The 18,837-nt window shown below is 41.7% G+C and overlaps 1 protein-coding gene across 1 annotated transcript in view; it reads right to left on the reverse strand.

The window, feature by feature from the left end:
* DHX29 (DExH-box helicase 29) overlaps positions 1–18,837 on the reverse strand; it is a 45,831-nt gene that overhangs the window by 14,378 nt on the left and 12,616 nt on the right. The window contains exons 8-17 of the mRNA XM_061617943.1: positions 13,542–13,700; positions 12,326–12,491; positions 10,379–10,502; positions 8,789–9,391; positions 8,179–8,322; positions 7,883–8,059; positions 6,316–6,456; positions 4,847–4,991; positions 3,849–3,969; positions 2,426–2,510 (exon numbers count right to left, since the gene is read on the reverse strand). Coding sequence (XP_061473927.1) covers positions 2,426–2,510; positions 3,849–3,969; positions 4,847–4,991; positions 6,316–6,456; positions 7,883–8,059; positions 8,179–8,322; positions 8,789–9,391; positions 10,379–10,502; positions 12,326–12,491; positions 13,542–13,700 — 1,865 coding nt within the window. The remainder of the gene's footprint in view (positions 1–2,425; positions 2,511–3,848; positions 3,970–4,846; positions 4,992–6,315; positions 6,457–7,882; positions 8,060–8,178; positions 8,323–8,788; positions 9,392–10,378; positions 10,503–12,325; positions 12,492–13,541; positions 13,701–18,837) is intronic.

Here is an 18,837-nt window from a genome sequence, read left to right on the forward strand (position 1 = left end):
GCATTATTTATCATCTCTCTCATCAGGAGGTATTGTCCACCTTAAGAATGAGGAGTAATAGACTCTCTTCATTCTATTCTCTCATTTGTACCACCAACAATCATCTAATGGGCTTCTCTGAACTCAGAAAACAGAGTTGAGGCTACCATGGTTGCATTATACCATACATTTAAAGCATATCCGTGTGTTCCCCACCAAGAATCCTGGGAACTGTAGCTTACCCCTCACAGAGCTAGAATTCCCAGCACCTTTAAACTACAATTCCCAGGATACTTGGAGTGTAATGTGCTTTAAATGTTTGGTGTGTACACAGCCCTCATTTTCCACAAGGTGTTTTTTTATATTGGTTAATTCCTGCTGGAGGCCCATACTTCGATGAGTCCATACTTCCATGAGTTTTGTTCAGTTGCTTATTAAAAAATTTTTTATACTACATTGGATTGAAGTGTCTGTGACTTGAATTGAGAGATCCTTCCACCAGTGGAGTTATCTCCACCAATGGAGTTATCAGGAGGTTGCCTTGCTGGCCCTGGAGAGAGGCCTAATCCCCATACTAACTATCCTGCTCTACTTGAGAAAGAGAATGAGTACATCCCTGTCATTATACAGCACAATAGCTGATGTACTCATTATAGTTTTAAAACAGGATCCAGGAACTAGCAAATTGTGACAGACACTAGAATCCCGGTGATGCCATCCTGTACCTTACCAGGGTCATCCACTGGGTCCATATATATGATCTTGTACTCCTTATCTTATGGCCAACATTCTGAGCAATACAGAGTATTCATTTCTGAAGACTCTGGTGCCAAACGTCATGAACATCAATTCCCATCTCCTGGAGAAATGCTATTTTGCCCAGTAACTATCACCCCTTGCTTCTACAAAGTTATGTACACAAATTACAATCCAACAGTATGCATATTTATTCAGAACTAAGTTCCAGTTTGCTCAGAGGGACTAAGGGTACAAAGGATCGCCACCTTTGCCTTTTAAGTGATCTTGCTTATTATCCTTGCATGTGCACATGCATTGCCCATAAGCAGACATAATTCTACAGCACAAAAGAGATGTGGGCAGCATGGCTAAACTCTTTGAATCATCTATTTTGGTTACATAAAGGCTCTATTCACTTACAGCAATCACTTGGAATTGTGCTTGCTGAACAATCACTTGAGCATGCTTGCTCAGGAAATATAAGAATTTCAAAATGGGAAAACTGATGTATATCACTCTATCCTGTACCCTCAGAGACTGGAGCAGCCTAAGGTGGAGGGGGGGAGGCAAATGTGAGTCAATCTAGTTTCTAAGTGGCAGGCAGAATGCAGTTCACAATGTTTGTGGTGACAGCACAAATGCAGTTCACAAATGTATAAATGATGACTGACAGTGCGTCTAGCTTTTACTATTTATATTTTTATTGATTTATTTTCTTATCTATTTTAGTTTTACTGTATTTTCTTTTGTAGTAATCTGATCACTGATTTGAGGCTTTTAGACCAAAACGTGGTATATAACTAAACCAATGAATACCTTTCTATTATGTTAAATATTCAAGGTGGTTAATGATTTATAATAAAATAATCTTAAAAAGGCAAAATCAGTTAAAAAAAATAGTAACCCAACCCAAAGTAAATGCAGCAACTAAAAACAGTCTCAACAACTATCTATAATCAGACAACCACATCCCTAGAAGTATACCCCAAAGAGCATAGGTTCTGTCATTGGTTTCATAAAGACATAAAATCCAGTTCTTCCACTTTACTATTAATTTGGTGTTCAGAAGGATTAGGGGCCCCCAAGCCCTTTGGACTAGGAGAACATTTAGAAATCAAAGAAATTATTGTGGACACCCCATAATACCAACTTCACATGGGGGGGAAAACTGAAAATGCTCAGAACCCTCCCAAAATAAGCAAACACTTATACCCCCAACAAATAAAACAAGACAAAAAAGTACACCCCCCAGCGATACCCTAAAACAACATAAACCCCAAAGTCTCATTTTTAAAAAAAATATCTTGGAGCGTCAGGGAGCCTTGTCAGGCACCAAATGGTGCATCTGAGGGTAGCATGGTGCCTATGGGTGCCATGTTGGGGACCCCCACACTATATAGTATCAGATGCACTTGCTGACATTTCAGAAGGATTCAAATGGATTTAGGGGCAATTGGTGAGAATGAGATGCTTTCCAAGGTAGCAACATGGAATCAATATTATTATTTCTTTTTTAGAAAAGGATCAGTTGGGGACACTTCAAAAGCATGTACAATTCAGCAGAGTCAATCATGTTCTAGCAGATATGAAAAACATTTTTTCTCATTTTTGAAGCAGCATGTATGGCAATAAAGACTGGATGAAACATCCAAATTGGGATGCAGAGTGAGATAGACATCACTTACGTGTAAAGACATATAAAATATACCTTTCTAATACCAAGAGGGGACAATGTAAATGCAGCTGCTTGGTCTTGACTGGACAAAACAGAATGCAGTGCTATTAACTGGTGTCTGAAAGAAAGTACAGTATTTTTTAAAAAATCAATGAAGCGGAATATAAATGTTTTAAATAAATAAAATATTGTTGTATTTATTTCGAGATGACATGCATATACATAAAAAGTAAACAATCCTATTATGTTAATTTATTTGGACTTCCAGCCCCTCTTAACACTAAGTCTTGAGGCAAGTTACATTAATAATAATGTGTATTGCATTCTAATATACATTATGTATTAGAAGATACAGCTTGAATTCTGCAAAACGCTGATAGATTTGTTGCCTCACCACTCCCCTTTTAAAGATTGGGAAGGGAAAATCCCATGCATGTATGGCTTGCCGTATTTCCAGGCTTCGATCTCTTTCTGTACCGGCTACCTGTCCCTTCCCCCAGCGAATGAAGCTGACATACCAAGTCACACCATTGGCTCATCTCATCCAGTACTGTCTACTCACAAAGCATCCCTCCGTTATCTTTCCAAGTCCTGGTACCAGAGGTCTGTTGTTTAACTGGAAGTGCCAAAGGACCTTCTGCATGCAAAGCATGTGCTCTGTTACTAAATTACAGCCTTTGCTTTTGCTTTTTCTATGCTAGAGGACAGGCTCTTGTCATGAGGTACACTTCATGTTCCAAGTGAGCATGCCCCAGACTTTTCTAGTAATTAGGAAATCTTGAATGCATCAAATCCCAGAGGGGTAGTTTGCTGCAGCAAAAACAAGAGTTGCCTTATGGCACCTTAAAAGGCTAACAGATGTATTGTGGCATAAGGTTTAATGCAGAAGAGCCCACTTTGAACGTTTATGACATAATAAATCTGTTAGTCTACAAAGTGCCACATGATTCTCTGCTGTTAGATTGCAGTTGTACCACAATCAGCTCAGGGTGTGTGTGGAAAAAGAAACACATTTTATACATTATTTCTTTATTTACATATCTTGCACCTTCAATGTAGATTTAGGTTCCCAGGATTGCTAACGGAGTAGTAAGAAACAAAAAGTACAATAATAAATAATAGGATAAAGCATACAAACTAAAGCAGCAACAGATGGTAAAATCAAAACGTTTCAAGTTAAAGAATGGTTACATTAGCAGTTCTTAAAAGCCAGAGAAAAATAGCAATTTTTTGCCCAGCACGTAAACGATAGTAATGGGATCTTTAGATTGCCTTCTTTGGAGAGGGCATTCTGGGTCCTGAGCTGTATAGAGCTCAAAAATTTCTCCACTAAACAAAGGTCAGATTTTCAGCGAGCAAGGATTTTTCAGCCTTTCATGATTTTATTAAAATTACAAACATAGTACATATTTCCCATACAAACTGATAATTAGTTTTTCAAGAATTATTAGTTTACCTCTCCCTTAGATTAAACCTTCTGTCTGTTGAAATGAGATCATGCAACTGCTGGATATGAGCAAGGCCTGGTAGAAAAATCAAGACAGCTCCTTCTACATTTTTGAACTGGGGAGTTCTGTCTGTCAAGGGACAAAAAAGGAAGCAGATCACAGAACAGAGTAAAAAGTGTCTTTAAAAAAAATGAAAAACCCCATGGTTAGAGACCCACACATAAAAAGACAATATTCCCACTGTTCAGCCATGAAAGAAAGCAAACAAGCAACTCAACAACATATGCAGCACAATCATCGGTATATTTTCTCAGAAATAAATCATGCTGAGTTTAATGAGACTTATGGCCAGATAAGTGCGTAGCAGGGGTAAAGGACCTTTTCCAGTCTGGGGGCCACATGTTAGCGGTGAGTGGGACCAGAGGCAAACATTTTTATTTATTTTTATTTAATAGAGTTTGTATTACTTAATTGTAAGAACCCCTAAGCTGGGGGTGAGGAACCTCTTGCCTCTGTGCCTATCATGGCTCTTCAGGGAGGGCCCATTTAGCCCCTGAGGCCATTTTCCCCAAACCATGCCCACCAGCTAAGGATCTGGCCCATGGAGCCAAAAAGTTTCCTCACCCCTGCACTAAGTGCTTAACAAGAGCCTCTAAGTTGGTGGAGTAATGGTTGCGGTTCTTACTTTTGCACAGTAAGCTATATTCCTGCATTGCAAACCCACCCACCCATCTCTCCATCCAGGCAAGAAAAGGCATTACGACAGTTCAAGAATACATTTCAGCCAGGCAAGCATCCTCAAGGAGGGCATGTTGCTTGGCCAGTGAGGGGGTGTGACCTGCAGAGAGTCCTGAGGGCCAGACAGAAGTCTAGTAGACCGCATTTGGTCCAAAGGTTCCCCCAACCCTGGTGAATTGGATTGTAGCATTAGTATATTGTATTTAGAAATACTTTGGTCTGTGAGTTTCCAACTGTTTTATAAAAAATGAAAAACAAAAAGACATACCCAGAAATGCAAGCAATTCCAAGATCAGATCAAAGTTTATCTTGTAGGGATTCATATAGAAAATGGCTTGGCGAGTTCGACTGCTAAATTTTTGGTAGTAAGGGCCTAAATCAATACTTGCTGAAGCCTGAACGGGGACATGTTCCTAAAAATGGGAAGAACACTGGAGATATAAGCTGTGAAGTGTTGTAACAAAATAGGTATCAGTTCACATCATCTCCATTAAAATAAGTATTTATATTTAAGTATTTACTTTTGAAATATTGTAACAGATGACAAAAAACCCCTAGAAAAACATAGACACTATAATTAATGTTAAAATGAAATATTTAATAATCTACTATGCATTTTGGAAAGATGTTTATTCTCTATGTCCCTGGACACCTCTTACGATATCGTAACCAAATGATGGTTCTGGAGATCAAGGAGTTGTTTTTTTATGCGTTTTTCATAAAGATGGCAGACAGCACTATTCAAAACTGCACTGATTTTCTGGTTTCTCAGAATTCCCGAGCAATGCCAGGTACAAGGGTGTTAGTTAAAAATATTTGTGGTATGTCAAATTGCATCTTCTCCCATTTTGTGTGTGTGTGTATGTTTAACTCTTATTATTATTATTATTTATTAAATTTATACCCCGCCTTATGGCCAAAAGGGCCTCAAGGCGGCTTACAAAAACACGAATATAGCAATACATACATCAATAAAATAATGCAATTCTCAAAATTAAATATTATAAAAAGAAAAAAACATTTAAATGTGTCACGATGAGATAACCACATTCAACCATGTTTTTTATACTAAATATGCTCTGCTTGGGAGGTAGGACAGTCTCAATTTGAAAAAACACAAATTGGCTCTTCTTCAGCTTTTTCAGAACCTGATCTTCGTGACTCCCAAAAAACACTGTCCTCCATTTTATAACTCAAGAGACAAGAGACCTTTCGTGTGATCTGCCTTGGCTTCCACAATGCACAAAGGACCAACATGTCAGTCCACAGGCACGATGGGACTGTGTAAGTCCCAACAGATCCTTCTTTAGAAGGGCCTATTGGGAGAGCCAGTATTGAATAGTGCATAGAATTTTGGAGTTGGACTTCAAAAAACCAGATTCAAATCCCTGCTGAACCATGAAGCTCACTCTGTGACCTTGGGCCAATCACTTATGCTAACCTTTCTCACACGCTCTTCATAAGGATAAGAACCTCATGTGTGATGCCCTTTAAAAGGAGTATTGGATACAAATGAAGTGATATGATCTTCATATACACTCAGCTTCTACATAACAAGGATCCAATAAACCTGTAAAAACACAGGCTTCAAATCTACTTTCAAACTGTTCCTCATAAGGTTTTCAGTGCGATACCACAAAACTGAACTACTGTTCCTGAAAGGAAACCAGATGATCTCTCTAAAGGATAGGTGCTGTAGTTTCATTAGCTGGACCACCTGGAGATAAAACATCTCACCTGGTATTTTGTAATCCCACCTCCCTTGTTAGTAACATTTATTGTTATTTCCTCCTCTTCTTCCAAAAATTTCTGACAATATTCAGAATCCTTCTCCAGAACAAAACCAGTTTCCTCTATCACGTCTTCAACATGGAAAACCTAGAGTTGTGTAAAATGAACCAAATTTTGAATATTATTTTAAACAAATCTGAGCATGTTTCCGAGTATCATGAAAGAAAGTGACTAACTTTTTTGCTTTGATAAGTACCTATAAAGCTCATCTGGAAAAAAAGTTATTTTTACTTTCGCACAAGGCTCCTTTGTCATGTTGTGCTGGCAGCCACAGAACACCTGAGGAAGATTTGAAGGGCCAGGTTGTTCAGCTACCATTCTCACGTTATCAGGTCAAACAGAAGCAAGCTTGCCTAGTATAAGGATATCAGGGCTGTTCTGTCGTCATTTTGTTTCTGGGTCCAGTTTACTGAACTGGCAAGGACTTTTACAACCTTACATGACTCAAGGCCAGATTATTTTAAGTCAAGTCAAATGTATTTATATATTGCTTCTATGCACTCAACATTGATTCACAGCAGATACAACTCAACATTTAAGAAAAGGTTTTTAAGGAGAGCCTTCTTCTGTACGTTCTCCCTTTCTGTTTTAAGATCTGTCAGAGACTGTTGTGTGTTCCCTTGTCTTGAGAGGCCTGAATGGCTAGGCATTTCCTCACTGTGGCATTCTGATTTTGGAATTCCCCCCAGTTCCTGGGCAAAAGGAAGCCCATCTGGCTGACTCCCTGCATGAGCTTTTTAAAATCTTATGCAAACCTTCTTATACAGGAGGGCTTTAAAGTTCTCTGCTGCAGTATTAAACACCACTGGTTTTTACATAAGGCCATCAGCTTTTTACAGCAAGTTTGTAGCCAGTTCTATTTTATAGTGTAGCACTGATGTTCTGTTACGTAGTGTGTACCTAGTTTTAGGCTAATCAAGCAGGGCAGAAAATGTTAAAATAAAATATCTATTAGAACAATCATGCAGAAATTGCCAGAAGCAGTCCTTGCATGACTACTACAACGCTGAGGGTGACTTAATCGGAATGCTCCCATCTCATCGGAAGCCATATTCAGGAACATTTGGTAATGGCACAGAAACTCTATCCAATGGAATGAGATACACACAATGAGCTGCTCAATATCTTCCAGGGCTGCACAGAGCACTTGTCATGTGGAAAAAAAACCCAAACAACCTTCACATGATGGCCCTGTGTGAAACCATGCAATATATAAAAAAACATTGTGGTAGCTCATGTTGAGTACTTTCTCCTCTCGAAACATGGGCTCAAACAGCAAAAAAACAAATTAATTTCTTAGTTTAGCTATAACTTGAAAGCATTCTATGAAATGTCTTTGCAGGAATAAATAGAGATATGTGATTCTGTAAGAATCAATGGCCACAGGATCCTTATACGTTTTTTTAAAGAGTCCTTTCAAATAAGGGCTCAAGATGATAGTCTCTTCCTGCAAGAGTAGACAGAACTGGATTTTAACATCAACCCAAATATATGAATGCAAGTACAAAATTACCTCTACATGATAACTTCTTCCTGAAATTCTTAGTATGGGACAGTGAGTGAAATAGCTGGAGAATTTCTCACTATCTACGGTGGCACTCATCAAAATAAGATGCAGGTCTGCACGCTTGTGCAAGATCTCTCTTAGGATAATTAGCAAGAAATCTGATTGAACACTCCTTTCATGAACCTTGAGAAAATAGTAGGGAAAATGAGTTAATGAATGAGGCAGAAACAAGGATTTTCTATAAAGTACGTTGCTTTGCACAGGCCCAGCCTCCCACAAGTAACCATGAATGTGCTATTAACCTCATCTACTATAACGTGAGACACGTTAGAAAGAAGAACATCTTCTTGCAGCTTCCGAAGAAGGACTCCTGTCGTACAGTAAAGCAATCTGGTGGCCTCGCCTGTTCGGGATTCCATACGGATTTGATAGCCACATAAGGAATTCTTAAAAGGTGGAAAAAGAGAGATTAGCATACAAAGGGTTTTAGAATGGAAGGTCACAGCCCTAGATCTAGTTTAAAAATGATTAATATATTCTACCTATTTGACAAAAAAGCAGCACTTGCTGATTTGCGCAGTCTGTTTAAACACTAAATAGCCAATGCAAGATGGTTTTACGGTAGGATGCAATTCTTGGTCCACTCTGCCAACCAGAGATTCCTAACTAGTTACTTCTGGTGCTGCTTTCTTAAGGAATATGCAAAAATTTATCTATGCAGGACTAATAACTAATAAAGAACATTAGAGTATGAACAGCACAGAGATAGACCAGTCATTATGAGACTTGATTCAACTTGAGTTAGTTGTCTTACTTGAAATCTCTATGAGCACCAAGCGTGAACAGGTTCCATTATAAGCTAATTATTTGGAAAGGCCTTAATCAGTACCCATGACCCCCAAAACATCTTACTCTTCCTCCAGGTCCACTTTGACAGCCTAGCTCTTCGCAGACTCTCGTCGCCAAACTCACTGCTGAGATCCTTCGGGGTTGGGTGCAAACAATATTGCATTTATTCAAATTTCGTTCACTTTGCAGCAAGTCCTCTAACAAAAAATGTGGAACTTGCGTACTTTTGCCACTGCCTGTTTCACCAGCAACAACCACAACTCGGTGCTTTTTAAGAGTTTCTACAATGGAATGTCGATATTTGAACACTGGTAACTGCTCTCTCTCCTTTAAAAGCCTCTGGTACCTAGGTGTACTCTGTAGCTTTTTAAAAAGGGTTCTTGCAGGTTCCAAATCATCTGCAACTGGGCTCTCAAGAGAGAGCCCACTAAAGTCCTCTTCAGAAACTAAGTTTTCCCAAGAGTCTTCTGCATCTTCTAATATTTTGGGTTTGCTTTCCAACTGTTCTTGGGGCTGTTGCTGTTTCAGTTTGTTTAACAGTTTAGCAATGAATTGGTCGCGGGGCTTGTTGCTTTCCATCTTGTTTTCTTCTTCCTTTTTCTTTTCAGTGTCACTCCATTCTAACCAAACTTCCCTGTATGTAGGAGGAAGTAACTGATGGACTGACTGCGGAAGAGACAAAAGCAAAACTTTAACCAGGGAGAGCATATTTAGAGGGCAATCCTGTGTATGTTTTCTCAGCAGTTAAGTCCCACTATGTTCAATGGAACCTACTTGCAGGTTTCCGTCTGAAACTCTGAAGAGCCACTGCCAGTCAGTGTAGACAATACTGAGCTAGATGGACCAATGGTCTGTTTCAGTATAAGGCAGCTTCCTATACTGTAGGTATGTATAGGAATGCAGCTCCAATATCGTATTGATTTAAATGCTGTAGAGGCTATTTTTCAATAGCGATGCCACTTTCAAGCCCAGAAGGATTGTGCATCCCTTTCAAGTAATGAGTGCTCCCCTCCCTGCCCGACAGCAGCCTCAAAATCATAAGCTTGAACATGTGCTTGAACATAAGCTTGAACTCTTCCCTTTTTGTCAGTAAGAACGACAGCCTCAACTGCTGTCTTTCCAAATAATAATTAGAAATAGAAGTCCAAAGCCCATTTGAACAGAGAGAACTGCACATTTATTTGGTTCTGGCAAAGCTCTAATCCTCACTCTGTTGCTGTAGCACTGACTAGAGCGGAGCTTCTCCAGAGACACAGCATTAGTAACTAGCACCAGTTATCAAAGTATTTTAAACTCTCCTATATGAAATGGGAAGGGATATCACTACTTAAGTTGATCATGTATGGCAGACTTGAGACTGGTCTAAATTTTTAAGCATCTGCAGGATCTGACATGGGTTTGTTTGTTTTTAAGTCTCAGTATGACTTCATTTGCTTTAAGGAGGCATTAAATATAGTCTGGAGTCAGTCAGTTTCTTCTGACAAACTAAAACTAGCTAGCTAGGTAAGACAATGAACTATACTGTTCATGGGCTTTATCCACTTCATCGGCTGCAGCAACTGGAATAATCTGAACCACCACAGCTTAGAAACCTTTCAGATCTATCTGCTTCTAAGGGCTGACGGTTATAGGTTCATATATATAAAACCTCACCTGTCCTTTGGTTAATTGGTAAAGTGCTAACGTAGCAGCCAGATGTTGAGCCTGCATGCTATCCTCTGTAAGGATTGTTGGACACGCTGCCATTGTATCATCAGCTGACTTGGTAACTCTCACCCTTAAAAAGTTGAATCAAAATTTATAGTCACTTTAGTCATTAAGCAGTCATACCTATTTTAAATAAAAAGATGGCTTTCAGCTTCAAGATCTGATTTTAAGCCTTCTACAAATTTGGGGTCATTACTGATATCACAGAGCTATTACAAATCTAAAAAGACACCAACCCCTCCAAAAAACACTTTATACTCCAAATATCCCTGTACTTGCTCAAACAGCTTTCTTAGCTAACAGTTGCACAGAACTGTACTTGCTTTGTTGTGTTTTAACACACACCTCAATTAAAAAATACCTGAGCACTGGCAAACTCAAAATAACCCCGAAGTATGTAAAATACAAAAAAAATCTGAAGGAAAAAAAACTAAGGGGAGGGGAAACCTCCAAACAATCCCATAATAACTCAGTGGCATGAAAATTTGAGAGTGAGAGAGGGGGGAAACCCTGACAATTAGGTGGGAGGGGGAATAGAATGGAGCAGCTGGAACTGAAACTTTATATTGGCCAAAAGTACAATCTCATCTGGATACGTAAGCTCCACAGCGTGAATCAAGAAGTATTTTTCAGTGTCCCCAGGAACAGAAGAGATAGCTGCCCATAGATATCAAAGGAGAACATTAAATAATTTAATGTACCCAGGATAGGGCACATGTGTGTCGACCCCACTGAACCCTAAAGGAGAAAAAAAAACCCCAAACTACTCATGTGAGTGTAGAGCATGAGACAGAGTATCATACAGAATGCTGACTGATTGCGGGTGGGTAGGAATAAAAATGAAAACTGAGAGGAGGGTGAAGAGAATAGAGCACCTGGAGCCCTAACAGGAGCACTCTCCACTGTAACATTATTTTGTAACTATCATAGGACATACAGAGAGAGCCAGGGTGGTGTAGTGGTTAAGGTGTTGGACTACGACCTGGGAGACCAGGGTTCGAATCTCCACATAGCCATGAAGCTCACTGGGTGACCTTGGGCCAGTCACTGCCTCTCGGCCTCATGAAAACCCTTTCCATAGGGTTGCCATAAGTTGGAATCGACTTGAAGGCAGTACATTTACTGGGGAATGTGAGAAACCGTTCAGGTTCACCTTTAACAAAGAGGCATATGCAAAGATGTAGTACCACTATGGGTTCACTATGGAAAAAATGGACTGCCTTCAAGTCAATTCCAACTTATGGCAACCCTATGAATATGGTTTTCATGGTAAGTGTTATTCAGAGGTGGTTTACCATTGCCTTCCTCTATGGGTTCACTATAGCCTCAAGCAAATCTGTCTCTGCCTCAATTCCTCCAACTGGAAAAACCACAGCAGTCTTATTCAGACTGATTGCGTGGATGAATGAGACCAGAATTGCAAAGTATCCAGTCCATCCCTTATGGTGGATATTTTATGTGCATTTCAAATATATATTGCAAGTCAGTTAGTTTAAAATCAGAGCATCCAAGCATAATTATATTAAAATAAATGTGAAAGGATAGCAGCAAGGGAGAGGGCCTTCTCAGTGGTGGCCCCCAAATTATGGAATGATCTTGTTGACGAGGTGCGCCTGGCACCAACACTGTTATCTTTTCGGCGCCAGGTCAAGACTTTCCTCTTCTCCCCGGCATTTTCGCATGTGTTTTATACTATTTAAATTTTTAAATTGTGTTTTAAATTGTTTTTATAAGATCTGTTTTAAATTGTATTTGTTTTAATGTTTTTAGTTACTGTAAATCGCCCAGAGAGCTTCGGCTATGGGGTGGTATACAAGTATAATAAAATAAATAAAGGAATGAAAACTATTAAGCAAAATCAACAGAAAAGTTATCATCAGTAGCAGTACATACCTACATTTCCAATATCTTCCTGCTGGAACTTTTTCAAAAGAAGGATTTGGACATTTGGGATAATGTTTTCTGCACCAGTCAATCAAAAACTGTTTGGGAGATTTCCCAGTCCAGCTTCGAGCAGTATAATCAAAATTCCTTATGTCTTGAGGTTCTCTCTTTTTCACTAACAGCAGCAGCATAAAGAACAAATATAACATTATTTTGCACAACTACACATAAGCCATTACTAGAATTAAAACAGAACTGATTTAATAACAGAACTATGTGAGGCAGCAGCATTGATTCATGTATACGCACAGCGAATTCCAAGACTCTATTTGATTATTGTGCTGTCTGTTGAATAGTGATTACTTCAGACACAACACAGGTCTTACTGCAGTACAATTTATATGCTGTCCTCTGGTAAGCCTCTAAACATATGCCTACAACAGGGTTTCACCAAGTCCAAGGGGAAGGGTATGGGGAAGTCAGGTACCTGGCTTGTACTTGTGGGACAGAGCACAGTTAATTCACTGTGCCTGAACATAAAAACACAGTTATAGTTTCCAGCGCCACTTCTTAATAATCCCATTAATGAAGGGATGCCACGTTCTGCAAGACGTGCATAATCCAGATGAATACGAATTGTAGAATTCTGTCATATTCATCACATTTATGAAAACCCAGGTCTATTACTTATATTAAAAGCTGCTGACGGAGTATTCAGGGTCTAAAATTCTAAGCAAAGCAAGACGCCAATCTTGCTGGAATGAAGTCAGGTCCTATCTGATCATGTGCTGCTATTACCCAGCCGTGGGAATTAAGAGCTAATGATGTGCTGGCTTTTTCATAACTTGAATGTGGGATTCACATGGACTATTACAACATGAAAGCATACACAAAATGCCCTCCCAAGAAAGAGTCAACTGTCTGAATCCCGTGTTTTTTGTCTTTCAGGAGCATGTGACATGGAAAGCAACATTGTGTTCTGAGGCTGAGTCATAAGGGAAAGTGCTTCAGAACCCTCCTCAATATTCAAGATAGTAAACCTATAGCAGGCTAAATAACATCAGGCACCACAGATGTTAATGGAAGCAAGTTAGAAAGCTTGTTAACTATGAAATCCATATAATACCATTTTAGGTAGTCTTCTCCTTGTACTCCTGTGCAAGGAATCTAATCTAAAGAATTCTCCATAAAGGTTTTATGCCATTTTAAACAAACTGCTCCATACTTTTTTGTTGCTCGGGAGGAGCCTGAGATTTTTCAAGCACATTCAAATTCAAAGCACCATCTGTTTCAGGAGGGACAGGAACCTTTTTCTTTTCACTTGGTTGGTTTGCAACTTTTATTGCAGGATTGAATACGGGATGTTCTTCCAGCACTGCCATTTCTGCCAAGAAGGGAACATAAAGTTAGGTAAGATTTTAGCTGCTATAGTGGAGGGGAAAAGAGAAGAGAGAGGATTCCATAACTTAAAAAGATTTTTCAGAAACGGGTTGAAGGCATACTTTTTAAAGTTAGTCAAGTTAAACATTGTACCTCAAGTCTTTTGCCACCTACTAAGCTTGATGTCACCTTGAGTGCTAGGCTTAAAACAGCAGCTGAAAATATGGGATTATGCTGCAGCATGCTGCTAATGTGGCATCAAAACCAAGGAGTGGGAGGGATATTTTTTCAGAAGAATTGTACAGGGAATGCATGTACAAAATCCAGTACCTGTTCAGGCCACAAACTGACAAGAGCACTGGAAATAGTGGTTTGCCTGATCAAACCTAGAATGTTAACTATCTGAATGCGCCTATCAGGCAACATAAAAAGCCAGCAACCAATATGAGTAAGAACTGATGCCCAGACACTCAAATGGTTCATATACTTTAAACAGGCAACACAGAGAGAGAGCAGGCACTTATGGGAAATGACCTTTGAGAAGTTGGTTTCTTGGGAGCAGCCTTCCACAGTAAGAGAGATGGGAGTTTAGGAGGAAGATATCTTCTGCTATGGGGCTGTAACTCAGTATCATCTAGTTGCCCCTAGCCTCTCTCTATCTGAGGTAGTAGGAAGTTAGTTGGCTTCTGCAGGCTACTCTTTGAAGGCCACTTCTGGCCAACTTCTCAACTGCATGATTAAAGTATCAGTAGGTCAGAAAATTATCACTTCTGTGTGTGTTACTAATATTTGAGAAATGCCATGAGACATTAGTCTTGTCAGTCACATTTTGGTCATTTCCTTACATGCATTTGTGCAACACAGGCAGCAGTTCCAACTCAGGATTCTGAACTTGCAAGTTTTCCTCTCTACCAAGTGGAATGTGAGCAATTGTAGTTTTGCACATGACTCAATCAGTCCCATACCGAAAATTAAGATGTCAACCATGCTTATATAGCAAAATGAACCATTGGTCTCACCTGAAGGGTGATTTTCATAGGAGGAATGCCATCATGCGGGTTATAGCTCGACCTATCGTCCGAAGGCAAGAATGTTTCTGAAGTCAAGACTAGGGGCGTCAGGCCCCTCCCACTCTCCAGTTCATTCGCAGCGAGTCCAGAGAGACATCTAAAAGTGCAGGAAAAAGGGCCAACTGGCTTACCAGCAAAGACATAATACAATAACAGTATTCAGAATAACATGACTCTAACATAGTGATATAACATTAATAGCAGTCTCGACTTCACTAGTGAATGTAATAAAATAGCGTAACAGGAATATATAAAAACTCTAGAAAAGAAATCTAGGTATCCTCCAACTAGGCATCCAAATTTCCTCCAACTGGGAGGGTCGTGATGGCATTGCTCCTATGAAAATCACCCTTCAGGTGAGACCAATGGTCCATTTTCCATAGGAGAAATGCCATCATGCGGGATGTACCAAAGCAACCCATAACAGGGAGGGACCACCCACATCCTAATCATCATTAAGAACCTGTTGCAACACTCGCCTGCCAAAAGAGGCATCAGCAGAGGCATAACGGTCTATTTTATAATGCCTTATAAACGAGTGTGGGTAGACCAAACAGCAGCTCTGCAAATATCAGCAACAGGAGCGTTGGTAGCAAAAGCAGCCGTAGTGGCCGCTGACCTACTGGAATGAGCTATTATACTAGCTGGAACCGGAAGCTTAAGAGACTCATAAGCTAAAGTAATACATGCACGCAACCAGCGGGATAAGGAGGAATTAGCTACTTTATGCCCCGTAGACCTTGGATGAAAGGATACAAACAAAGACTCGGTTCGTCAAATCTCCTGGGTCCTGGACAGGTAGGTCTTGAGAGCCCTCCGGACATCCAACGAATGCCAAGCCTTCTCGAGAGGATGGGTAGGATTCGGACAAAATGAAGGAATAACAATGTCCTGGTTGCAGTGGAAAACTGAATTGACCTTGGGACGGAAGGATCAGTTTTCGGCACAACAGAGTCCTTGTGAAAGACACAAAGATGGCGAGCAGAAGACAATGCGCCCAGTTCCGAAACTCGTCTCGCAGAAGTGATCGCGATCAGGAACAGGACCTTGAATAACAACAAATGTAAAGGCACAGTCCTGAGGGGCTCAAACGGAGGGCGTTGTAAAGCCTGCAGCACCTTTGACAAACTCCATGAGGGAAAACGGTGGACTACAGCCGGTGAATGTAGGGTAGTGCCTCTGAGGAAGCGTTTGATGAACGGATGTGAGGCAATAGGGGCACCAGTGAAGGGCACTGAGAGAATGGACGAAAGAGTGGACGCATGTTGACGCCATGTGTTGGATCTGAGTCCCATCATGAAGCCCCTATGAAGATATTGCAGCACCTGTGTATTGTAGCCTGTGAAGGATCGAGGTGCTGAGTCTGACACCACCTGGAAAATGCCACCCAAGTATGTTGATAAATACGAGCAGTGGATGGTCTTCTCGAGGCCAAAATAATGTCAATTACAACATCAGACAGGCCAGCCGATCTCAAATGTCCCCGTTCAAAAGCCACGCTGCTAGCTTGAGCCAATTGGGATCCTGATGCAATATTGGACCCTGGGATAGGAGGTCTGGCCTGACTGGGAGTGTCCATGGATCCATTACTGACATGGCAAGGAGATCCGAGAACCACGGTCGACGGGGCCAATATGGAGCTATCAGAACCAGTTTGGCCCTCTCGCGCCGCACCTTCCTCAAGGTTCTGGCTAACAATGGTATTGGAGGGAAGGCGTACAATAGGCCATCCGGCCACGGTAGCGATAGGGCATCCACTGCTTCCGCTGTCGTGTCCAGATATCGCGCGAAGTACCTGGGTAGCTGGCAATTGCGACTGGAGGCAAAGAGGTCGACTGAGAAGGCGCCAAAACGACGCTGGAGAAGATGGAAAACGGTCGGATGAAGCTTCCATTCTCCCGGAAAGATCTGTTGTCTGCTAAGCCAGTCTGCTGTCACATTCCAAATTCCTCTTAGATGTTCTGCTTGCAAGGATTGTAGATGTTGTTCTGCCCCGTCGAATATGAGGGAAGACAGGTTCTGCAGGTCGGGACCTGGTACCTCCCTGTCTGTTTAAATGAGATTTGGCACACGTGTTGTCCGTTCGAATGAGGACATGGTCCAAGTGGGAGAGAGACTGAAAATGAAGTAGAGCTAAGTGGACAGCCTTTAGTTCCAGCCAATTGATGCTTCGAGTTTGCTCTGCTGTGTTTCAAACTCCCTGAACTAACTGGGAGTTGCAGTGGGCTCCCCAGCCAAGGAGACTGGCATCTGTGGTAATGACAGTCCTGTGGGGTTCTCTGAATGGAGTGCCCTGGGTGAGATGTTGTACCCTTGTCCACCAGCAGAATGACAAGCGCCGTGTGGGACTCAAGGGGATTGCTCGATGATTTGAGCTGGCAATGTCGTGTTGGAATGGTAGTAAGGCCCACTGTAGCTGGCGAGTATGAGCTCGTGAGCATGGCACAATATGGATGGTGGACACCAACATTCCGAGAGCCCTGGCGAGAAGCATGACGTCTGCAGATGTTTTGTGCATCAGAGATCTTGTGATGTCTGTAATAGCCGTTATGCGATCTGGTGACAGGAGCACAGTCGCTTGCAGGGTGTCCAACATTGCACCTAGATGCTGTAGACATTGGGTTGGTTGTAGATGGCTTTTGTCGAAGTTAACTAGCCAACCGTGGGCCTCTACCCTGGAAATGTCTATTCCAGCCTCCTCTGGAGGAGCAGAAATCATATGTTGGGAACTCGCGGCCTCGTCCCCTGGGCCGCGTTCCTCGAAGGGGCTGAGACGTGCGGTACAAAGCGAAACATCTAAAAGGTCTGCGCTCCATGTTTCTGACGGTGGCCAAGACAGGCTTTCGAGTGTCCTTAGGGTCAACAAGCACTGCCTTTAGTGCCTCCTCGCTGAAAAGTAATGACCCGGCATAAGGTGCCCGTGATAGATTAACTCTGGCGGTAGAGTCGGCCTGCCAGTGACGAAGCCAGGGGGTCCATCGGGCAACAACTTGAGCCGCCATGGCGCGTGCTCCTAGCTGATTCGCGTCCAAGGTGGCGTCGGCCACGAAAGCAGCTGTTTTGCACAATTTTATAAGCGATCTGCACAGAAAAACAGGATCTGGATTGGGATCCTCGATGAGGTCATCCAACCACATCATCGCTGCCCTGGCGAAAATAGAGGCTGATGTAGATGCACGCATAGGAAAGGCGTTGGCCTATGAGTCTTGCGTAAGGCAAAGTCCAGTCTCCGCTCAGTGGCATCCTTTAAATGAGATTCTCCTTCCCTTGGAAAGAGGGATCTGGAAACTAAGCTGGAAATTGGCTCAATATGCCACGGACGGCCCGTTTGGTAGTAAAGTCCGGGGCCAAAGGATAAAGTTGTTGGATCGATATGCTGGTCCTGCTGGTCTTCCAGTGCTCAGACAAAACATGCACAGGATAAAGCCACTGATAGTTGCAAGCTAGGTCCCGTTTTCAAGTAATCAGCCAGACACTCAAATAAGTATTAAGAGTCACTTTACTGACAAGAAGTTTTAGGATACACGTTACAAGCTCTTTCTCTCCACTACAAAGTTCTCGACCCCCACTGCTTTTCCCCACACTAGACTGGCTGCTCTGCCCAGTCTTATAGATAAGGCCAGCTGCGAGAGCCACGGTTGCCTGGTAACATGTCCTTGGGATTGGCACGTCTTCTGAGCTTCTTGGCCTTGCTACCTTGCTGTGGAAAAATACATTCAGGCACTCTTTCTTTGCCAACAAAAGTCTGTCCGCAATGTTATTAAATCGGCGTGCTTGTAGAGGGTGAGACCATTCGTCCTTGGCCAGTTTAGCGATGGGATCTGGCATGGGAATGTAGTTTTCTGCTGGAGTGGGGGATTTCAAGACCCTGGACCCCTTTAAAGTGGGAATGGCAGCTGCAGTTGGAGTGGATCAAAGGCCGAGGGTGTTCAGCACTCTGCGTGCAAGAGGTTGGTAATCTGAGGCATCGAAGAGGCGATAGGATCTATCCTGCTCATGTTCCGAATGGTCACTCCAGTCGTCTCCTTCGTCTTGCAGCGCAAATGCAGACTCCTCCGCACAAGAGACGTC

The sequence above is a fragment of the Rhineura floridana genome, chromosome 1 (assembly GCF_030035675.1).
Source record: "Rhineura floridana isolate rRhiFlo1 chromosome 1, rRhiFlo1.hap2, whole genome shotgun sequence".
In the NCBI taxonomy this organism is placed as follows: domain Eukaryota; kingdom Metazoa; phylum Chordata; class Lepidosauria; order Squamata; family Rhineuridae; genus Rhineura; species Rhineura floridana.